The sequence below is a fragment of the Stegodyphus dumicola genome, chromosome 6, assembly GCF_044657685.1.
Source record: "Stegodyphus dumicola isolate Sdum_Otavi_A_Nest chromosome 6, ASM4465768v1".
NCBI classification, from domain to species: Eukaryota; Metazoa; Arthropoda; class Arachnida; order Araneae; family Eresidae; genus Stegodyphus; species Stegodyphus dumicola.
Genome location: NC_140773.1, coordinates 48,887,502 through 48,913,272, shown reverse-complemented (window position 1 = coordinate 48,913,272; position 25,771 = coordinate 48,887,502). Strand labels below are relative to the sequence as shown.

The following is a 25,771-nucleotide window of genomic DNA, read 5'->3' as shown; positions in this document are numbered from 1 at the left end:
CAAAATTTCTTCAAATGAATACGGCAAGCTACTCGACGGTTATAAGCTAAAAGGGAAAAGATGTCTTCGCGGAGGACCTTCTAAGGGTAAACCCCCTGAGAAGGCCTCCATCCTAAGGACAAACCAAGCGGAGTAATGCTTGCTTAAAACAACCAAGATGACTGGATTGGACTGTTTAAGTCAGCGGTCTCAAACGGTGACCCGTGAGCTGCATGAGGCCCGCGAAGGTATTTAATTTACGTGTTTGTTGCAAAATAATTGCAAAGATTTCAAAATATAAACTGTCTGAAGTCTGGGTTTACATTATTTTCGTTTCTGTTAAAAATGAACATGAATGACGCACGAGAAAAATTTATAAATGGAGTAAACTATTGAAAACGTGATACAAATCTTATTCAAAGATTTGAAGATACAGATTTTGTTAACTTTTATTCAACCTTGTCAAAAATAAAAACGCTCACTTACGAATTTTTGTAGTAAGAATAATCGCTTTGTTTGGTGGTGTGGTGTGGTGGTGTATTTAATTATGGCAAAGCACACTAGGGATATCTGCCTAAGGAGAGGGATGCCTTTCGTGGAGGACTTTCTAAGGGAAACTGGCTCGTATACACGTTACACATGGGGAAAACCACGAAAACACCCATGCAGCCAGCCCGTTTGCGGGATTCGAACCTCGGACCGAACTACCAGTGTTCAGCGATTTTACCGCTCGGCCGCTGGTGGGCCCGCTTTGTTTGGAAATGCTTTTAAAAGTGAATAGTTTTTTTTCACAGTTGAAAATTAATAAGGAAAGAACCCGATTGACAGAAGAGCATCTACAATTCGTGATAAATCCGTAATGAAAAATGTCTAGTATTTTCTCTCCAAGCGTAGAAACTTTAACAGAATCGAATCGCCGTCAAGCTATAGAAGAAATAAATAAATTTACAATTACTTGGAGACAAACGTATGTATTTTTTTATGCGTCGAAGAAAAGTTTAATAAGAGACATTATTGTTATTATCTATTCTTAAGTTCTTTTCTTACTTAATAATTTTTCTCCGAAAACTTAGAAAGTTTAATAATTTGCTTACTTTTAGTTTAAATAAAACAGTTTTTTTTAACGATTAATTAAACATTTTAGAGTTACTTAGAAGAAATTTCAGTTTAAGAATGTAATATTTAAATGTTAATATATTTGAATTACAAAGTACGTATAACCAACAGAAATGTCTTACAGGTTTCAAAATTTAGATTTCAGATAGAAAATAAATAGAAATATAAATTTGAATTTTTCCTTTGCGATATTATTATTATTATTGTTTATGTATTTTTGTTAAATACTTAGAAATCGAAATTTAAAATTTAAATATTTTTTAATATTATATTTAATTTAAAGTATTTTTTTGTTTTGTTAAAAAATTAATTCTCACCCGTCAGTCGTTTTCAGATTGTGCATTCGGTTTGAGTTGCAGTTTGAGTTGAAGATCACTGGTTTAGGTTATGGCACAGCTCTCAATGGCTATCTGCTTAAAGGCAGAGGAAGAAATTGTCACGGGAACTGGCTCGTATTCATATCATAAATTGAAAAGAAAAAAAAATGCGGCCAGCCTGCTCTTTGGTATATGAACTCGTACCGAATTACAAATGCTAAGCGGTTTCACCATTCCTGGTTAGCTAAAATTTATAAAGTACTCATGCAGATGACAACCCGTTCCACGGAATCTGAACCTCGATTGTACAACCACTATTCAAAAGTCTTATCTACTCGGCTCTAGGCGGTCTGTTCACGAAAATCCTAAGTGTAATCCATACAGCCGATATGTTTAATACCAGGAGTCGGAAACAGAATGAACTACAAGTGTTCGGCATAGGAAGAATACTAAACTATAGGAGGTAGAAATGTTATATTATTATTGTTGCAACTACACGACGTTAAATTATTTTTGATAAAAAATGTATGGTATTGGTTTAAAGACCATCGGGTAGGTTTCCCTGGAATATTATTTCATACACGTATCAGGTCTGGAGGCAGAATCAGGTGGTTTTTTTTTAAACGACATTAGATTTAGGTTAGTTTGCATTGTTTGAAAAATAATTATTTCTTAAAACTTATAAAGCTTCTAAACGCAACATTAACAATTTATTTATCACTTTTGTCTATTTTCTTTGGAACTGTATCGTCCTCGAATTTTCTTCTCTTATTCAAAGATTAGTCGAATTATTATTTCTTTCGATTTGTTATAGCTCTGTGTAATACTTTATGGCAGCTGTTTCCAATCTGTATTTCGTCTGTACTTCGTACAAGGTCCTCAGTTGCTCCAGGAAATTAAAATAAATAAAAACTGAATGAAATTGAAAATAGAGCAACAAAAAGCAAAATCAAGAACAGAAATTAAGAAATATTTTTAAGGCGAAAATTCGCCAACCTGAATTTTGTGTCTCCTCTAGCAGATAACTGCACATTCTAGAAACTTCTCGAAACTTAGCCCCATATAAACACAGATGACTTGTCGATTCACAGTGAACATTCCTAGCGATTCTTCCACGAATTTTTTGTGTATTTGATTTTTTTCATTAGTTGTGTAATTAATAAGCGTTCTACTTTGATAGTAAAGAAAATCAATTGTATAAAATCCCGATCTCTTAAAAGCAGACTTATGCATAAAAAAAAGGAAATCACCAGGAGTCTCACCTGCTGCACAATGAAGTAAGACGAGTCTCAACAACTTGACATGTACCCCCCAAAAAACCAGTAGTCTTATTTTTTTAAATGCTAAGCCATAACTTAGGCTTACAGCACACTGCAGTTGCATAATAATAAAATTAAATTGCAATTGTGTTCTATGAAAGCAATAAAAAATTTAAAATATAAAGTAATGAAAGAAAATGTGTCTCAGTTGAACTGCACGTAATGATTGACTCAACCAAATTTATTGCAGCGATTTTTTATGATGCTCTAATGCAATGCAGGATTTACGTATAAGCTACACAAGCTATAGCTTAGAGGCCCCCAATTTTCTTGGTCCCCTCAAAAAATTAAAATATATTATAAATATAGTATTAAAATATAGTATAACAGACTTATAAAGGACCCATATCTCAAATAGCTTAGGACGTTATCAAGCCTAAATCCTGCTCTGCTTTCAGGCATAATGTTTGTATCACAAATTGGTATTCTTTGATGAACTTTATAAGAACTTTTATGTATGGCTAGTATATTGAAAATACCAATATTTGAAAATACCACGTTGAGAATAATTTCAGTTACTGCGGTAAAGTTAAAAATTTGAACATATAATTTCATTTCTTACACATTGCACAACTGTTTAGATGTCTCACTACTTTATATTTTCTTGATGTGTACGACTTTTTCCTACCCCTGTAATAGGCAGATAGTCCTCGTGAGCTTCGCCATGCTCATATGACTCAGGTGCCTATGTCACGCTGCTCAATAAAATGAATTGGATACAAAGTTTTTTACTGAGGCTGCTCTGAAAATTTGTTAAAAAGTTATAAGACATTTCTCTCGCCTTCTCAGCATGCCTTCCTGTTGTGATGGCCAGCACACTCGGCGCGCATCGTCCGTGGTTCGAGTCCCGGCGAAGGCATTGAACATTTTTTATCTTTCCTGCTTCAAATTAACCTAATGTCTCTACAAAGTAATGAAAGTATTCTTATTTATAAAGCTGATGTAAGTAATCTTTACAAAAGTTTATTTATTAAAAACTGCATTCATTAAAGTAAAATAAGGACATATAATTAAGTTTTTATGACAATGAAATTTATTTAGCTAGTGAAAACGTTTTTTTTAATTAAATTATGCTTGTAAATGATTAATTTAGCGGGACAAATGATGCAAACCATTATGTAAATACACTACTCGAATAAAATTATATATTTCAATTGCTTTGCAATCAGAATTAATTCCATTAGTGAAAACATTAATTTAACAGAATTTTATTAAATAACCTTCTTCTGGTAGCAGAATACAATTATCTCAATGAACAAAGCTATCGAACCTCATACGACTAATTGCGCGACAAGAACTAACGTAAACTAAATAAAGGTTGCGAATTCAACCACTTCCTGATAAATCTACATCATACTTTTTATTTTAATTGCATCGAATTACGTGCTTTTCGTGAATCATTTAAACGCAATTACCAAATCGTTGTTGTTCTTATCAAAGTAATCTTTCAGAATGCTAGATATAGTCTTGTCTAGGCAAGGACGAACGCATCCTCAAGAAAGTAATAAAAGGGATAATTTATCCCTACAGAAACAATTAGCATAAAAGATGAGGGATAATTTCCAATCTTTCATCTAAGAGAAGAAGAGAGTGGGGCCCTGGAGCATGGAGATGATGCTAATATAAATGGAAGTTTGAATTGAGGAAGTCAATGCCCACCGTCAGGAACTAGTTCTGGTTCGGTCGGACGCTCTTCAAATCCAGAGCCAGTGTCGGATGGCATAACTTAAGACAAATGCAAATGAGAGCTCACTCTGGAATGCCAGAAGTATCACATTGTTGCTGGAAAAGAAATTCATATAAGTCTGGCAACAGCTGTGAAGTCTTGAGTTTAGGGCCAAGAAGCTATGGATTACGCAAGTTAAAACTTCCCTTTTTGACATCCAGGCAGTGACGTAGCTATAAACAGGCAAAATTAGGCAATGGCTAAGGACTCACGCGTTCTAAAGGCCCATTACGTTTTCATTTTTGAATATTCGAAAAGTAATAATAAACTATTAAATTTTTTGTCGAATCCGTCTTCATAATTTTTAATTTTGTCAGGCTTAATTTTAAATTTTGTGAATAAATTATGTTATTAATTATAAAAAAGTTTTAAAAACATTTACGAAAATAATAAACGTAGCTTAAAGAAGATTTGAAAATAATATTAATCGATCTCTTAATATTATTATTGTTGCACTAATACTATAACTATTAAATAATCTGGTGAAACTGCAACATTAAATCAGACTACAATAGCTGAGAGTTAAAAATGTAGTAAAAAACATTTGCTTTTGAAAGTGAAGTCACCGGCGTCAGATTCTTCTTGATCCGCCTTTTTTATTACGCAATTCTGGAAGAAAAACACTAAAGTAAGAATGAAAACAGCAAATTTCTTTCATTCTCATTTTATTACTTTTTTTCACTTAGTGGAGAATGTAAACAATAAGATCGTGTCTTACACTGAGTGCATTTTATCGCCCGCCCTAAGAACCGGTTTCGAACACGTATTGTTAAAAAAGTAAATAGGGATTCTCAACCTACAGTTTTGTAAACATAGCGGTAATTAGTGTTATGTACACAGAGCAAGCCTGAAGATTAAAAAGATTCCATGGTAAAAGCAAATACATCTGATGGGCGCGGTGCCCCTTCCGCTATAATACATGTTTATTATTACGCTTACTATTTAATTACCAGTATATGTAATGTTTCCATTCTTCCTGGAATATTTGTGACATGAAAAGAGTTGTTATCTCTATTATTAAATACTGAGGAATCTGCATGTACGTATGTTTGCTCCTCGCGCGGTGGAAAACCTAGACCCACCAAATTCTGAACACATGTAATCCTTCACCCAACCATATGCACCCCGAGGCCGAAATTATAAATTTCGAATTTCTATTTTATTTATTTTCTATTTTGTGTGAATTTACGGAACTTTTGATTAAAATCTCAACGATATAAAGTTTTTGCTACTCAACAATGCGTAAGATATTTATGTTTCAAATTTAACCAGAAAACTCGGTGACATAAAAGAAAGTATGTTGCCACTCGGCAAAATGATATGTTTGTATTTTAATTTTAATCATAAAACTTAACGATTTATAAGAAATGTGTTGCCAATGCCCCACTTAAAATATGTTTGTCTTTCATGTTGTTCAGCAAAGCGTAAGATATTTAATTTTTCTTCCACATTTATTCTGCTATTAATTAACACACTAAGGGGTTTAAAAGCAATAAACATAGATTCATTTCAGTTCTTATTAATTACTAACTAGACCCCTGCAATGACACTTGATGGATTCATTAAAATCATTACATATTTTTTCTTTTTCTTTCTTTATATATATATATATATATATATATATATATATATATATATATATATAATATAATAATATATATATATATATAATAACTATTTTAGATAGTTGGCCGCGCTAGCAGCTTGGAATAAAATAAAACTAAATGAGAAGGAAGAAACAGGATAAACAATTTATTGAGAATTTACTAACTAGAATTTCACAGATGAGCAGAATTTCCCCTCCTACAGTCTGTTAATACGAACTTCAAAGTTATTTTCCGACACCCGAGTTGACTCGTAATCATGGGAACGGTTACGAATAAATTAAATTTTCATCCAGTAAATTTTACTGGTTTTAAGGAATTTACTGATTCGCAGGATCAAGAACATGATCGTATGAATTCAAGCAATGAATTAGATATGTTTGTAAAATGTATGAAAAAGTTTAGAACACCATAATCCTCTTCTGTAATTAAAATTCCGTAATAAAGATTTATGAGCAGGATCGTAATAAAATAAGTGTTGAACCATATTTTTGTTTTTCTTCCTTTTTTCATGAAAACGAAAATAAACTTTGAATTTTTTTTCGTTAAATGAAAAAGATACAAATTTAAGTTTTTCGAAGACTGAAATTTCGCAAAACAATGATTATTCGTATACGAACAGAGGCTAGTTAAACCAGTCTGGAGGTCTTGACATTAAGGTCCTACAGCCAATGTTCTTTGTTTTTATGACATCAAACAATATTTTAGCTATAAGATAACTAAGTTTAACTATAGGATGATCAGGAATCTTTCAAAAATCTGTAGCTTAAGTAAGTACCTTCAGATACTTACCTAAGCTACAGGTTTTTTTTATAGATTAACTATTTACTTAGTTAATACAGTAAGTAACTAACTTGCGCTAGTAAGGTTTTGTATGAAGGAAATCTTATGCAGATGCTAAGATGATACCACTTGGGATGATGCTATTATTTCAGTCAAAATCAACCAAAGAAAACTTTAAATGGATTAGAAATCAAAACAAAGTTGCAATTTTATTTCACTGCAAAAGAATACTGTTCAAAATATTTATTATTACAAGCTTTTATTTAATTAAATCATAGTGTTTTGTCGCTACGGTCATAAGTTTGTCATCGATTTTCAACCTATGCTTTCGAGTTCAAATTTTCTATACACAATGTTGGTAGACGCCACTACAATATAGTTAAGAGATTTGTTTTCAAAATTACATTTAGATTTTGTTTTAAATTTAATTAAATGATTTTTCGCACATTCTTTTAATGAACTAACTAAAAAGCTCAGAAATTTACAGTTTACACAACTGAATAGGGCGGGAAAAAACTTTTAAGCGAAATTATAACAAGTTTTTAGCTAACTGTTTTCGATTATTTGAGGTCCATGATTTTAAAATTTCAGCATCTCAAAATTAACTGGTTACACAATTTTCTTTTTCTACAGATTGTAAAACAAATTCGTCGCATATTTTTAAAACAATTGGGAAATTTTCTGCATATTAAAAAATATGCTACAATATCAAGCAGAAGGCGAAGTATCGTTTCTTCCACTTTTACATTGCTGGAAAGTATAATTGCAAGGTTATAATTATACATGTCTATTTTTTTTTTTTTTTTTTTTTTTTTTTTTTAAACTTCCGTATAGAATTTACGGAATTTAATTCCGTTCGATTAATGAACATATACAATTTTATATTACGAATAATAAAAACATGCGGGGTACTCGGCAAACTGAAAAGATAACATCGTATGCTTTTGATAATGCAATTAGATTGTTGAATTTCGTTGTTTAGGCGCCCATACTTTTATTATTAGTGATACAAAATGGTACATGAATTTTGTAAATAGAATGATTGAATCTCTTAGTTCCCTTAAACTGTATAATAAATTATTTTTTCTTTTAAAACATCAATTATTTTGTAAATTTTTATGATATAGAAAATTTCTAATTTAAAAAAAAATTCATCCATTTTTAGTCCCATGATCTTGCTACCAATTATTTACCTATCTCACTTTTCTTGATTATTTCATATCGTTTTTTTATAATACATTAATTTTAATGTAATTTATTAGTTATCTTAATTGCCATTACTTTAATTCACTTCATTAATGTTTTATTCGTTTCTTCACATTTTATTTAATTTTAATTATTTATTCATTATTTTATTTATCTATCTTTTCTTAGCGTTTCCGAACGTCTTCCACTGTATTTCCTTCTAATTTTAGAAATAAACCGCTGAAGCTGCCAGTCGTCTACAGTAGTTATTACAAAAGAAAAAAAAAATATGTAATGCTTTTAATGAGTCCAGGCAGTGTCATTTCGCGAGTCTAGCAAGTAATTAATAATAACAGAAATGAAGAACAGCGTTTTTTGCTCTTAAATTGTTTAGTTTTTTAATCAGTAACAAACAGGTTAAATTTAAAAGAAAACTTGAATATCTTACGCTTTGCTAAATGGTAATAAACTAGCTGGTGGACGATAAAAGTATTTTATGTCAAGCAGTGGCACCATATTTCTTTTAAATCTCTGAGTTTTTGTGGCAAACCATTGTTATAAATCTTCGAATTTATTAATCAAAATGTCATTAAATTTTCATAACATAAGACAGAAGATCGAAATTTAAATAAATAAATAATAGAAACCGAAAGTTCGGGAACAAAAGATGGCTCTGAGGTGCACATATTCGGGTGGAGAACTATGTGTATTTAAAATTTGGTTTCTCTAGGTTGCCCCGTTTTTCTACGATATGAAGAACATACATTTTCAAATACATAGTCTTCATTATGGTTAAAGAGGTTAAGTCCTGTGTCTACAATTGCAAATATAAAAATAAATAATATTTTTCACTCGTAATAATTATTTTTTCTGTGTAATTAGATATCAAAGAAATAAATGATAATTAAACATGCCAGCAATTAAAGTAAAATTTTAACTGTAACTTTAATTCACCCAGTAAATGATAGAATTATTATAAACATAGTAGAAAAGGAGCGCAAAAATCAGACAATACTGTTGAATTTATTTCCTGTAAAATTGAGGCAACAATCAAACGAATGTGTAACAAAATTTAAATACTTGGTATCACGCTGTGCTCCACCTTATTTGATTAAAAAAGGTCGCGAAGACTTGAGAGGAAAAAAAAGTCTCATCTCGAAAGGCGCGCAAGAGGAGAAAAGGGAGGGATGCTTAAAATTCCACTTTTTTTCCAAGGCTTCTTCCAGCGAAAGTTGGCCATTGGCCCAAAGGCTGACCTTGACGGAGGTCACTACGCGGGTCAACCAGCTTTCGGCAGCCGAAACATGCCGCTGGGTATCGAAGTTGTAGAGATTTCCCTTTTCATGTTTAGGAGGAAATAACGTAAAATAACTACCATAAATGTTTTATTATGACAAAAGGAAGTTTACGCAGTAGTCTCAAACTGACGTCGAGCGGGCCGCAGGCGGCCCCTGAAGCTATACTTACGTATTAATGCAACCACCTTGGCGCAATGTGGCGTTTTTTTTTTACAGATAAAAAGGAAGTTACTTTCAGGTGTAAGCTGGCGATTTTCACAAATTTTTTAAAGAACTTCCGAAACTACCCATATTATTGTAAGTGGACAAACATTACCAACATACCAAATTATTTCAAATGACATTTTTCGCAAAATCCTTCAACACCTTTCTCCAGCTTCCTCCCTTTTTATCCAGCAATCAGTTTTCGTTTTAAAAAAAATATGATGTGTACACCACATAACTTCCTTGTACGGGATATAAAATTATAACGCATTTTTTCTTGCATTTCATTTAAACTTATTGGATTGAATTAAATCTATTTCGTCGATAGCGCATAAACCACTCTTTAAAATTCACTATATTTGTTTACAATAGCGACACTCTGGCCCTAGGTTCACTTAACAGTGTTATATTTCGTTCATATTACAACTCAGAATGCACAAAATTTATATCATTTGAAGAATTATCTAATCGTTGCAACATGTTCTATTCAAATACTATAATAAATCTAGAACGATGTCTAAAAGAAATTAAGCAAACGAAACAAAAAAGAAACAGTTTTTCACAGACGGTTCAGTATTTCTCATTCAATTAATTCAGCTCTCACTTCGCGAGAAGGCGTACATACATACTCATACATAAACTCACACAATCATAAATAATACATACAATACAATACATAAAATTCAAAATATCTATATTAAAAACTACAAAGCAAATCTTAAACGCTTATTTCCTCGAAAAAATTCCAGAAAGGATTAAGCATGATTTAATTCGCAATAATAAATGAAGGCGTTATCTTTGTTGTTGCGAAGCTTAGTCTCTCTAGATTGGCAACAAATCTTCTATTCTGCTGTTTCAAATGTAAACAAACATGTCCACCATGTTATTTAAAAATTAGGCTTAACCGCACTTTAAAAGCTTTTAAATTGTTGATAATTCTAAGAATATTTCTTGCAGATTTCCTAAAGGCATAAAAAACCTTAACCGGAAGATAAGAACAACAGAATCCAATCATTTTTAAAGCAAAAAATGCACAATTTACAAACATATAAGAGTAAAGAAACTGAGATCACTGAGCCGGGTAACAGAGTGGATATATATATATAAATATATTTATATACGTTTGGTGTGGCCGATTGCAACCAAAATACGAGTTGCACATCTACATGTTATAGCAGTCCTATATACAAAATTTGAACGTTCTGAGACTACTCGTTTTCGAGTTTTGCGAGATACGTACGTACGTACAGACACCATGAAACAAATTCTCTTCAGAATTCATTTTAAAGCAGTTTTATAATTTTTTTGAAGGAAAAGAGTCTTTTACGTGCAGATGTTATGCAAAACCATCGTTAAATTGCATCCGATAGCGGTAAAAATGGATACTTTCGTTGAAATATGCTGCCTGAAACTTTTAGCGATTACAATACTTTCTTTTTACTTCGTACAAGGAAGTAATATCAGAGAATATCACAACCTTGGCATCGCTCACAACCTCAGCATTGCATATTGGCTATCTACTAAACGCTTCATCAGTGTTCCTTTCAGTGATTTTTTCCGCGAAATGCATCCCTACAGAAATTATATCTCAGTTTCTTAAATTGCTGTTAAGTTCCACTAATGCATATTTTAAATTGAGTTTAAGGCAAAAAAATATCAAGATTAGTTTAAAAAAAACCGTTGGAACTTGGAACTCAGCAAAAGGAACGAATACGAAAGGCGACATTGTTTTACTAAAGGATTCTATGAGCGTGGCTGCCATTGTCTGGCTCATTCTGAAAATTCAGCGACTTCTGCTAAGGTGGTTGCGATACTACTTAAGTACCTCCGAAGCAATTTTATGCGGCCCACAAAGACATTTTATTAATGTATTTATTGCAAAATCCGTGTTGCAAAGATTTCAAGATTTTTGCTGTTTGAAGTCCGAGTTCATATTAGTACTTTCATTTCCATTAAAAACGAACATAAATAAAGCACCATAAAAATCTATAAAAAGCTAATTGATTTATAATTGTGATATAAAACTTATTTAAAGATTTGAAGATACAGACGTTATTAATTTTTAATTATACTTGCCAGAAAATAAATTACTAGTTATTAAGTTTTGCACTAAAAGTAATCGCTTTGTTTGGGAGTAGATTTATATGTTAATAGCTTTTTTCGCAGTTGAAAATTAAAAAGAACCCGATTGACCTATGAACATCTACAATCCGGGATGCAGATAATTTCTAGAATTCCCCCCCCCCGGTCACGTACATTATGCTAACAAATTTTGTATTTATATACAAACATATAAGTTCCAATTTATTGGTAGAAAAAAAATTAAATAAGAGAAAGAAACTAGGTTGGCTTTATATATTTTTCGGTTTTGCCCCTCTTCGAAATTTTTGTATAATTTGCTTTTTTTAATTTAAATGAAAGCATGTTATTTAATAATTAACTAAATACATTAGAATTTTTTGGAGTAAATGTCAGTCTGAAATATTAATATTTAGCTTTCAATATTTATGAATTACAACCCCCAAAATATTTTATAGGTAGTAGACTTCAGATTTCAGATAGAGAAAATAAATTTGAATTTTTTCCCTTTGTACTGTTATTATTATTATATGTGTATATTTTGACAAATATTTAGCAAAGTCAATATGAAAGTCAAAATTTAGTTTAATTTTCTTTTATTATTGATAAAGGATTTCCAACTTGCTAAAAAAAATTCTGGCTTGTCAGCTGTTTTTAGATTGTGCATTCGGCCCACAGGTAATTTGAGTTTACAGTACTCATCCTATACTCGCATTTCGAAGAAACGTAGTTGTGATTAACTGTGTAACATATGTATAACTAATGTATAACTAATGTATGAAGCATGTTTAGATCCAACTTTTCCAGCCTTCTTCCAAGCAGAATTACATGAGATGTTCACCTTTTCGAGGAAATACCCTTCTCTTTTAATCTTTCCCTCCACTCTTCAGGCCTATCTAAAATATGCAAAATGTCAAGATTTTTTTTATTCAAGTACATTTATTTTCATTAAAGTCTATGATTTATTTATAAACAAGCATGACATTTCCTCTGGATTTCGTTTATAGGGTCTCGTGCCCCTACTCATTTAGGCTTTAAGTGGGAACGTAATGAATTATCACATTTCACCGTGAGTGCTCTTGTGGTTAGCACGTTTAGCTAGCGAATGGAAGATTCGCAACTCGAAATCCGGCGATAAAACAGTAATTTCATTAGCATTATAGGTAGTATTAGTCTCAAACTTCATTTTTTGTCCGTACCACATTTCAAATGTTGCCATTAAATTTTATAGCCATATGTTATTTTTAAAAAATAATGTAGCGACTATAAAAAATATATGACAACACAAATAAATAAAAGAATATTGTTACCAAATGTTATCTCTATGCATTACTTTTACAGAAATAATATTTTGAATACATATATGTACAGATGGAGGACAAAATAATACGAACATCTGTGAAATAATGGAAAATCTTTATTAATAGGGGGTTGGACCACCCTTTGACTGAAGTACAGATTGAATGCGATATGGGATAGATGCATAAAGGTTAAAGAAATATTAAGCTATTCCTCCTGCAGAGCGGTCTCTAATTCCGAAAGTCCGGATGGAAGAGGAAATCGGGAATGAAGTTTGGACTCCAAATATGCCCATAAATGTTCAATAATATTCGAGTCCGAGATTGAGGGGGGCCAAGCGTGATGTTCAATTGCATCGTCATGCTCTTCTAACTATTCTTGATTACACCTAGCTGTGTGGATGGGGGTATTGTCGTCTTGAAAAAAGCGGTTGCCCCCCAGGGAATAGTCTGGACAAAAGGATGGACATGATTCCTTAGAATGCTTAGATAGTGACTGGATGTGATCCTCCCATGCAGAATAACAAGTGGCCCACGACCGCGCCAAGATATCGCACTCCATACTATAATGGCGCCACCCCCATGCTTCACATTCCGTAAGAGGCAGACAGGATGAAACGCTTCTTTGGGCGTTTTCCAGAGTTCTATTTCAGACGCGTCCGGTCGTCTGAAATAGGGTGAATGACGATTTATCTAACCATATTACCTGTTGACACTGCTGTGGGGGTCAGCCTTTGTGATCTCTGCACCATTGGCGTCGCTTGAAAGCATTAGTTGCTATCACCAAAGGGTTTACGAATATCCACTCTGCCATAAATGTTCGCAGCATGAAGTTCCCTTTTGACAGTTTTTGTTGAAACAGGGTCCTGGAAATGACTGTTCATTTCGGATGTTATCTCGGATAACGATTGCTTGTGCTTTCGGGCTACTATGCGCTTCAAGACCCGTCTATCCCTGTCAGCCAGCTTTGACTTTTGGCCACTATTGTGCTTTGAAGACGTCGTCTTACCCTCTTTCGTGTGCGCTGTCATAACGGCTGATACCCTACTCCTTGCACACCGCGCAAGGTTTGCTGTTTCCGTAACCGATGCTCCACTTAAACGCGCTCCAACTATCATTCCTCTTTGGAACTCTGACAGGTCTGACATTTCAACTTCTCACAGACAGTTTGATCGAAGCATGCAACGCAGGTGACTGCTGTTGAGAGACTGATACTTTCCTCTTCACGCTCACTAGGTGGCACGCTTCTGTTGCAGGTGGCGCGGCTGTACTGCAGGTGTAAAATACGTCATACTTTTTCACAGGTGTTCACATTATTTTGTCCTCCATCTATATATATATATATTTAAGGTAATTATTAGTAACAAATTGCCTAATGTTTACGTTAAAGCTGCAAAGTAATAAAATAATAATTTCTTTTCTAGTAGATTATTGAACATATTATCTACTTTGAAAATGAATACAAAATCATCGCATGACCATAATATCGCACACATGCGTTTTTCAGGTTTTAAAAGTTGTAAATGCAGGTTCGCACAATAATTTGGGAGCGCAAGAAGGAAAGAGGGATATTTTTACTTCTATATTTCATATTTTTGAATGAAATAATAAATTTTTGTTCGAAAAGTAAGACGGAAACTTAAGTATTTAAAAATTGAAAATGACTGCCCGAGTGGTAAAGTCGCTGAACACTGGTATTTCGATCCTGGTTGCATGAGATTTTCGTGATTTGTATGTGAATATGTGCCAGTTCGTAAGAAAGTACGTTACAAAGCCATCCCTCCTCTTCAGCAAATAGCCCTAGTGCGCTTTGCATAATCCAATAAATCCAAATCCCATACTGACATATTACGTAACTGACTTTCGTCATAACTAAGGAATCGACACCCAAATAATTGATTACACGCTATACATGAAAGTGCTTAAGAATAAACGGAAGCAAAACAAGATATAATTTTCACTACATCAATATCAGATTAAGGAACGTGAAAGAAAACAATTTGATAATTAACTAAAAAATTTTATAGAGGTAACCTCATGCAGTTACTTATCTTTCTTTTTGTAAATATTTTTAGACTGTTTTTATTATCAGTAAAACTTTATGAAAAAGATTAATTTTTAATGATAATTTATTAAAGATTAATTTATTGATGACCTTTGTTAATTTACTATGTAAATTTAAACTTATATTAACGGCTTTAATTTGCATTAATTTTTTACTCATTTTCAATTTTTAAATACTTCAAGTTTCCTTCTTACGTTTTCAACAATAATTAGTAGTTCATTCAAAAATATGAAATATAGAAGTAAAAATATCCTTCTTTCTTTCTTACGCTCCCAAATGATTATGCGAATATGCATTTACAGCTTTTAAAACCTGAAAAACGCATGTATGCCAAAGTACGGTCATGCGATGATTTGTAGGGACTTACCAAGACGGTGTTTTTGGACGACGATGTTTTCAAACCGCTTAATTTTCAACCACAACGTTTTAGAACTGCAATGTTTTCTGTTTGCTTTATTTTCTCCCACGATGTTTCGTACTATGACGTTTTCGCCTTGCGTTGTTTTCTCCGCGACGTTTTCGTCGTCGATGTTTTTGCCGCAATGTTTTCGGCGGACGCCATTTTTTTTTAACACTCGAATGCTATTCTTATATCTGTAAGATACACACTGACTTTTTTTTCTAACTGCAAGCACAGCCGTGAAGTGACGGGTCCTCTACCTTCCTTACCTGCAGAAAGTCAAACATCAGTGTATTGCTGATCCTTGTGAAGTGAAGGTCGTCTTCTGTAGTGGCTCGACAGCAAATTTGTAAGTATTTTTTATCATCTATATTTTTGTTTTTAATTGTATTTTTTTGAAATTATTTAACATTTACATAATCTAGTCAATCATTAATTTTACCATTTTTCCAGAAATTATGTTCTCTTAAAAAATACTGGCATATGTATCTCAGAATATAAGATTAGCAATTATGTGGATTTTTATTCTTGTCCTTTCGATTTGTTTCATTATTTATTAATTTCACTGGATATTACTTGTATATAGCCATACGTTAGTAGAATATGCACTTACATTTAATTTTTGCCGTTACAGATGCATATTGACATCACGAAAACAATTTTTGGACTTGAATAATCCAGATGATATAGCAAGAATCCACCAGATTTTATTTGATGGCATAGGTGATGATGAAGTTCAACGTGGAGCTTCATCTTATGATTTAGAAGAGGAAGAATGTAACACTGATGCTTCAGAGGGAAATGAAGATTAAAAGGAAGACACGAAAACAGAGCAGCACAGGTGTTACTTCTGATATACAAATCAGTATCAAATACTGTTAGATATACAAGTCAGCATATTGACAACGTAAGTCCAAATTATTCACAGCCTAAGTTTCCATACCATACTGATAGTACTGAAATATATCCCTTCACAAGACTTTTATATTTGACAGGACACTAAAAAGCTGGAATAATCAATCTTGAAGATCTGTGGGATAAACATGGGTTTGGCATAGAAATTTTCCGTTTGACTATGTCCCTCTTTAGGTTTACATTATTACTAGAAACTCTGAGATTTGATGATAAGGAAAACAGACTACAAAGAAGAGCAGTTGAATGTTTAAAAAAGCACATATTCCTGATTTCTTTAAAGCGTTAGTAAACAATTGCTGAGATCGCTATTGTGTTGTATCTGATATCACAATTGACGAAAAGCTAGAGGCCTTTAGAGGCACTGATGAATTTATATTGATGGATGGCACAGAATGTCAGAGAACGAAGAAGACTGTGAATAGTTTGCTAGAGTTAATTTTTCTTAAGTGTTTATTAGTTTAGCATGTTTCTTAAAGAGTGAAACAAAATTGTAGTTATTTCTTTGCTTTTATAATGTACTTAGTTATAGTTTCTTTTTCATTTGCTATTTTGTAAGATTTCGGCTATTAAAAATGTTAAAGAATGTTTCTTCTATTTCTTTATTCCTTTTGTTTAAGATACTAATTTAAAAAATAGATATATTGCAGAATTTACATCATGTATCTCAGAGATACAACGACAGCAATGAGGTAAGTTTCTTGAGGATAGTATTCGAGTGTTAAAGAAATATAGTGAGTTATAAAAAAATATGGCAACATTTAACACTTTATCAGGAATTTCATAAATAAACGGTATACAATATTTTAAACTTCCACGCATCAGTTTGTTGCCATTTGGTAAAGCGTAAGTATTTAATTTTTCTTTTTAATTTCATTTGCCTGTTACTGATTAACAAACTAAGCGATTTAAAAGTAGTAAACGCAGCTTTTTCATCTCCTTTATTAATTACCAGCTGGAGCCGTAAAATAGCACAAGCTGGATTTACTAAAAGCATTACATATTTTTTCTTTTTTGTAGTAATTATTTTAGGCTGCTTCCCGCACCAGCGGCTAGTTACTTGAAAAGAGAAACGGAAAACAAAATAATTCGATTCAAAAGTCAGGCTCGAGAATATTAGGTTTTTCTGGGCTAAAAAGTGCATGGCGACACTTAATACTGATGGGAAAGTCAAACAACAAGAATCAGCGTCATATTTGTAAATTTTGCAGGACTAGTTTCGATGGTTCTACAGTTAAATCATCAAAACTAGTCCTTCAAAATTGCTGAAGTAAAAGGACTGAAATAATGTGTAAATAAATGAGCTAATTCTGAATTAAATTTTGTATATTCTTCTAAATTTAACCGAAATGATTTCAACAAGAACTTAACCTAAACGCTCTCTAGCAATTCTAACTTGAATTCTAATAACGTAAGTATCTAATGAAGTTAAATATTTCACTCTAAATAAATTAAATTATGCCGATGATCCATTTCTGGACCTTGCATATGAATGTTTAAGAAAACCATTTTGAAATTACAAACTTTTGATTCCATTCATCCCACATTTTGAAATGATAACGAGGAAGGTAAAATAAATATTATATAGGAAATATAAAATTACTTTGACAACAAAATTCTGTTTTTTTTTTTTTTTAAGCATTGACAAAATAAGTCATATTTAAGATTAAGAACACGATTTCCAACACGAGTGTTGGCACTCTGAATCCTTTGCTGTAAGTGTTCTTTCAGATACACTGCATTTTGTTAGCAGTAATACTTTTGCCCTCCAAATTATTTTAAATTATTCTATGTATATTCATTAGCTTTTATTAACTTAACGGGCAATTAGAAGGGCGACGCATGAGACCCAGTCGCCATTTACATGGACGACAATGTAACAGCGAATTTCTCCGTAAATTTTCTTTGTGGTATAAGAGGTAAGCACATCCAGTTGGCAATATGGAGATCCGTCGTTAGAATCCTGGAGAAAGCATGAATGATTTTTTACATTTCTCGCTTCAGAAATATAATATATTGTATACTTTAATAGATAAGTTGAATCTAATAATATTAAAACGTTAATAAGCATTCAACATACCGTATTTACTTGCTTGTCTCCCTCGCTAGTTTTTCAGCATATCATTTAAGAACTTCTTTTTATATTTTATAAATAATAATATAAACTACATGCGCAAATAGGAAAGTATTTTATATAAGTCAAAAGAATATTACTGAAATTAATAAGTTCTTTGAATTACATAATATACTAGTGCGTCTTTATGAATGCTTTTTTTAAGCCGTCTCATACACAGCCTACTTGTCCCCTCTCTTTATTCAGGCGGTAAAATTAGTAAGAAAACAGGGCGGAAATATGCGAGTAAATACCGCATTTTCCATCTATGGTTCTAAAATACTGCTAATATGATACAGTCAAATCTGTGTTATATAAATAGTTTAAATATTCTAGATAATCCTCTGATACCTCTTTTAAGAAGTACAGTTTATTTCTGAAATTTTTAATCAATATATATTTGCCATAATAAATGATGCATTTTCTTAAACACCTGCTTATATGCTTATAAATAAATTTTCCTTAAACGTTTTGCCTGAAGCGAAGAAAAAAATGTATTACAAATGGCAGCTAAACAATGTATGTTCGAAATCGCTTCCATTACTCTTCATTATTTAAAATTTTTCAAATATTCGTAAAAGAATTTTCAGACATATTAAAAAACAATAAATAAAGACTTTGATAATAAAATAACGATAACATTAAGAAATAATACAGCACACATAAAATAACGATAAGCAAGAAAAAATATAAATAAAAATCTTACCGTTCATCTCCTTGTGGCGTCTTCAGAAGCTTGATTGCGAAGAGAAACTGAATACAGCACACAAAAAGGCAACAAAGATCTAATGATATAGTCAACGTACTCAAAGCCACAGACACTTGGTACACAGTCATGTATTCTTCAGAAGTAACAACAATTTTCTTAGGAGGAGCTTTTGTTGCGGAAGTCTTCACTGATGTTCTTTCCGCGGGCAATGGATCCAGAGTCTGAACAACACTCATCATCGGTCCAAGTTTCTGGAGAAAAAACAAAGCAAGAAAAGACATTAGAAGACTCAAAACGCATAAAAGAGCTAGAGACGCCAACATTTGGTAAATTCCATGTCGGTCGTCCGCATCATTTGTTTCACCTCCAAGGGTGATGTTGGGTGTCCTCCGGGATGTCTCCAGAACAGATCCCGGATGGATACTAGTCCTAGATATGTCCAACAATGGCTTCGAGGTGGCGTTACTGTTGAGGGTAATGTTCGCCACTCCACTAGATGGTGGTCCACCAACACTAGGACTCTGAGGATTGACATTTAAGGGCGCTGTACTATGTCCTACGACAGGTGCTGTCATCGTAGAGCCTCCATGAAGGTGCTTTGCGGATGAAGCACTCAGAGTGCTTATGTTGAGTCTTTGGTTTATACCTCCGTTCAGTTTGTGGGTAGACGGTGTTGGAGAAGTAGATGGTTCTATACTCACTGTCGACATATTGAAGAAGGTGAACTGCACGCTTCTATGTGCAAGCAAATATATTTAAAGGTTATGTGAATCATCACAAGAATAACTCAGTAATTATCTTTATTTATTGCTTCATTTAATAGCTTCGTCAAAAAGAGCGCTGTTATTTTTTGAAGTACTTAACTAACTAAAATTGTATTGAAACGAAGAAATGTGAGGGTATATTATCTTGCACAACATCGCGAAGAACAATATAATTTTGTCCATAAGCTTGCATTTGCTCCGTGAATTATTCCAGATATTTCGTTCTAAATAACTGTATTCTCGAAGTTATGAGAAAACGCTTGCAGACGGTCTCCAAAAAAGAACAAAGAGTATTTGACTTCGAATTTCAAGGTTTGAAGGTAAATTCGATTATCAAATTTTCACTCTGAGGAATTCGAAACGAATATGTATTTATAAAAAAAAAATGCGTGAAGTTCAGGGTACGAACAATACGCATAAGTTTAGTTTCAGCACGGAAGACAACGAAGAGAAAGGCACACATACGACGAGCCACTCCGGGCGAACAAAGGCAGATAGGATCACGATTCTCAAAGTCACGACTGTGGTGGTTAGCTAAGTGAATCGAATTCAGCACGTTTTCAGTTCTTTTATGTGTTCAGCAGCCGATGCGCTGCTCCGTAAATAAGGCTTCTATTATGATTCTTCTGCGAAGCTTTACTAAGCTCGGTGCTCTAAATTCTATGGCTTCTGCAGACGCCGAGGTTGTCTCTTGTCCATGAGAGAGACTATCTGAGTGGCCGTGCGTAGATCTGTGTCCACAAATGTATCTTTTAAGATTTATTAAAGAACACCTAATGAAACTGTCAACTATTTTCACTGACTCTTGAAACTTTGTGCACACTTTTGAATTTCTTTTTCTCTTTCAAGATGCATACGCGGATAACAGCACAGAATAGGTAATAGATTCAGAAGTAAAATGAATACCTATAATTTTTGACAAAAGCACACAAGACAGTGTCGCCGAATATGAGATAAATAAGCAGCATTTCAAAATTTTGGTACTTTAATTTTTCTCATATTAGATTACAAGTTGAGATTTTTCGAAGAAACATTGCTTGTATAAACTAAACTGAAGTGCAATGGTTATTGCATTTAGAACTTCTGCTTTAAACATCTTTTATCTCGAAATGAATTGGCATAAAAATGATGACAAAAGAATTCATAATACCGTTTTTGAAATCCGGAAAGATAAAGGAAATTTCTTGGAGAAACTTGTCCCGTACTTAAAATAAAATTCGATTTGAAAAAACGGTATTTCAGAAAATGTTAGTTTCGTGATTTATCCTTACAACAACGTGACTGAGTAAAAAAAAAAAAAAAAAAAAAAAAAAAAGACGGCAGTTCCTGGGAAAAGGCTTTTTGAACTCTTAACTATTTTTGGAAGCACAACAGCTTCGTGAATGGCTAGACTCAGAAGTGCCCGTGACCAAGAGGGCCTCTTAAAGCCCACGAAAATAGCTCCCTTCTTTAGTTTCAAACTTCTAAGGACTATTTTTTTCTCTCTTTATACAGAGGCCGCAGTTATTGTATCAGATTTAGGTTCTAAAAAATTTTAATGTTTTTGAGAAAAACCAATTTATAACTAACTATAAAGGAAATTATTTTTTATTAATATTAGTAAATTATTTATAAATATCAAATAGATACTACAATCTAATTTCCTTGAATTATTGTTTTGGGATAATTATAATTATGAAAACACCGAATTTTTATCCCACTGCGTTCGAATTAATTTTCTTAGTTGTTCCTTTGCCTAAATCTACGTCATTATTAATTAAACATACGATAACTCTTTTGTTTGAAACAGTTAATATTATAAAGTTCAAAATATTTTCAAATTAGCTCCAAAATTACATATTATCAATAAATTCATCTTTCCGTTTGAAGCCTCTGTTGAAACCTCCGATTTAAACCAAACTGCCCCAAATTCGGATTAAACTGAATGAAATGCTTTTAGTAGCAATTAAAATTATTCTAAGTGAAAATTAGTAGAATTAAAATTATTCTTATTAAAATTATGCTGCAACAATTTAAAATTAAAGAATGCTTGTCATTATGAATGTAATAATTACTTTCATTGCAAATTTCAATATAATAGTTCTGTCTGAGAAGTTATCAAAGAGAAGTGAGCTCAAGATTAAAAAATTAATAATTTAGTAATTAAAAAAATTCTAGTTCTTTGTTAAATAGAACTAAAATGCATCGAAGCTAAATAAACGATTCGAGTTAAAAGAATCTTTAAAGAAAAATCTGCAATAAAATACATATTTTGTAAACACGTTTTAAACACTTTTATATATCAGAATACAGAAATTTTGATGCAAAATTTTTAATACGATGCCAAACGCCAGTATTTTTTAACTGTCAAACACACACAATTTTCATTTCTCCAGATAAATTTGAAATTATGGATATCATGTGGTGATATGCATTTCCTATTTTTATGAATTTCAAGTGAGCCTCTTTACCTCAGTATCAAGCTGAGATTAGCTTTCTTTAATCGTAAACTGTAAACCACATCAGAATTACGCTGCGAAAATTCGAAACACATTTAATTTTAGAAGTATCCAGAAGAATCACAAGGCTGTACAAATCTCATAAAATGACACAGATAAGCCGGCACTATCATGTAAACTTTATATTCTTTCAGCAAAGTGATCCACATTCTATATAGCTGTGACTACAAGATGAAATAAACATTGAATACATTTCTCGAACGACGGCACGCGAACCTGAAGAAGACCGTAGACAACAGAGATGATGTTGTCAAGATGGTCGTGGGCGGGACGACGTTGAAGCATTCAAGGCGCTCCCGATTTCGAATTTATCGCTGACCCTTAGCATGTGACCGCCAGGCCATCGGAGAAAGTCTCTCCAGAACTATTAAATATACCCGCCCCTCAGGTCTTAAATCTCTTGAAGGCGGGGGTGGAAGGTAATATAAATATCAAAAGAGATTCACGATAATGGCAACCCAGAAGGATTTCAGAAGCGTCCAATATACGAGTTGAAACAAGCTATGCTTTCAAATAAAAAAATGGCAGGCGTTATTTAAATGGCGTTCCTGCTTCCATAGTTTAAACTGCTTAGATGACAGTATTCACAACCAGACAGACTATGATTTAAACGTACTTTTCTTTTTCTTTTTTTTTTGGTTGCGATAAATATCGACTATGATACCTTGCATGGCTTCTCCATCTAGGTTGAGTAGTTACGTTCTTTTCATAACATAACAAGGAATGTCTGTATCAGGTGCATCATCATAATAGGCAATTATTTTGACTAGATATAACCCTATTTTATACAGCAAATATCATTAAATCAATAAAAGAAAATAATTTCTTTTATACATTAGATGTCCAGAAGTTAAATACTTGCAAAGAGTCTCTGAACGTATAGCATTTTACTCTAGCTACGGTTTGCTTACTTTATTAGATGCTACGGTTTGGTAGTCAACCGTTTCTTTTGAAATCTAATTATTGGTTTCCGTAAGAATACTGCCATTTTTAATAATATATTTGTAACTGTTCCGCAATCCTCTGCTCATTGAAAGTGCATAGTTATATGTCCAATGGCATGGTGCTGTTATATATTTACAAAAGAGTTGTGTTCAAGATTTTGATATCTGATTATAAAAAAGAACGTAATAATTTTATAAAATATTCAGCTTCAGTTGAGTATGCTATATGACAGGAAACTCAGCGACTTTACAATAGCTTATAAACAAATAAAGTAACGAAGAAAAGTTTATATATTATATATATTTAATCTAAAATACTGATTGCACTATGTTTCAAACAACCACACTAAATAAGTTTTATCTTTTGTAGTGAAACAGTTTGAATACAACAACACTAAACATTGAAACTGCTTTTGTACGAAACAAAAAGATAGATGAGAATCCATTATATAAGTAGAAATTCTATCATTTAAAATCTATTTCGATGTTGTGATCTGAATTAAACACAACACCATCGTAAAAGAAAGATGGAATAAGCGGCGTCTTCTACAACATAAAATTGCACAAATCGTTCCTTTTCAAATGCTCGAAGGTCATTAAATTTCGTTCACACAGACATTACATCCTTGTTGACTCAGCCTGGTGGCGAAGGTTTCACAGCTTTTTGGTCCATCCACCCTTTTGGAACGATATAAAACGTTCATCACTGTTCTTGCCATGGGTGGTTGAGCATAAGCACTGGCAGAGATTCCAAGCTGCGATGGGAGGGTTCTCGAAAGGTGCGGTCGGGTCAAAAGTCAATGGGCGAGCGATGCTTGTCTGAGGATGCTTTCTCTCTTTCTCTGTTTATATTCCCTTCTGAGAGCGGCTCTTTTCTTCCGCGATGAATTAGCTGTAACTCAGTGGGTGTGTTGATGAGGGGCTGGAATTCTTCACATATCTCCACAACCATCTGAGACTTTCCAGTGATGAAAATCCTTCCAGAGGCCTGCAAAAGGAGAACAATTGTAAAGACAAAGAACTATAAAATGAAACAAAAGTATAAAGAATGTTGAAAAGAACTTCATAAACTTCAGATTGGTGAAACGATAACTTTCGAAACTTTTATTAGGAGAAAAAAAAAAGATTTGTTCTCTTTATTATTACTCGGAAGGTTTTTACTCTATTTACAGCGAAACGTACCTAAAAAATCTAAGCAAAAATATCAAATGCATTTCCAAATTATAATTTTATCAAACCTGGTTCAGAGTATTTTTTACTTTATGAAAGTGTATGTTATTTCGCTTTACGACTAATCTCTCTACTGCCCTTTAATCGAAAGAAAGACGAAGACGACTCGAACACCTTCAAGAAGAAAGGCGAGACGCTCAACAGGTATAGTGGTTAGCGGCGCTGACTGCCATGCCGAAGGGCTCGGGTTTGAAACCCGGAAAAGGCATGGATGTTTGTAAATGTATAATGTCCGTGCGGCATGGGGGCATTCTAAACATACGGCGAGCCAAAAGTCCTCTCGAGAAGTTGATGGTAGGGGAAGAGGGGTGGGAGACCTTCGGACCCGTCCCCCTGGGGTGCTCTTCATCAAAATTGGAAGCTGAATTCAGCTAAATCACACTATACCTGTAAGGTGCTGAAGGCTGTTGCTAAGGTCAGGCGTATTTTGCGCTTTTTGCCAAGAGGAATTTCATGTGCTTCGCCTGACTATACGGCAGCCAAGTGAGCATCAGCAACAACAACAGAAAGAAGAAACGGGGGGGGGAGAGAAAATATCGTTCAGAGCTTCAAGGAGTAGGAAAAACAGTAACATTCATTACGGAAGATTGGGTTTAAGCTAAGCTGTTTGGCTTTCTACAGGCAAGAAAAAAAAATGTGTCAATTTAACCCCTTCGAGCCGGGTAGCGAAAACGCGCGCTTATCGCTGAGGCCGGCAGTGTCTTACGCGAGCGTCTCTCCAGGGCCGGGGGCTTTTTTGCTACTAAGCCTAAATCCATGAAATTTCCGAAGTATCAACGCATTGTTTAAAAATGCTCTATAGAGTATTTAAACGGCTTATGCTTTATAGATATTTTTATATATATACTTTAATTACCTTATTTCTTGTTTAAATGCATATTTTACACATTTTATTTTAATTACTCACCATTTTATGAATTTTAACATTATACATCTCAAAACTAAATATATTACTTAAAATTCTCTTTTCGTATGAAAAATTTGAAAACAGGGATCTGCACACAGTCCTACGTTACATTCCTTGCACTCGTAATAACTCATTTGCCGTTTTGGAGGATTTTTCCGGGAATGTGAACAAACGAAGCATCGTCGTCTCATTTTCTTATCAGTCTCTTCTGAACAAATTTTTGGAAAATGTCTTTCAGTTAATCTTTCAGAATGAATATCAGAATTTCAGAATCAATATCTGAAATATTTTGCATCATTTCTGCTATTTCATGCTCTGTTA

The 25,771-nt window shown here is 33.1% G+C and overlaps 1 protein-coding gene across 1 annotated transcript in view; it reads right to left on the bottom strand.

The window, feature by feature from the left end:
- LOC118198951 (uncharacterized) overlaps positions 1 to 25,771 on the bottom strand; it is a 212,922-nt gene that overhangs the window by 75,130 nt on the left and 112,021 nt on the right. Inside the window, exon 2 of the mRNA XM_085818294.1 lies at positions 19,105 to 24,301. Coding sequence (XP_085674420.1) covers positions 19,105 to 19,817 — 713 coding nt within the window. The 5' untranslated portion in view covers positions 19,818 to 24,301. The remainder of the gene's footprint in view (positions 1 to 19,104; positions 24,302 to 25,771) is intronic.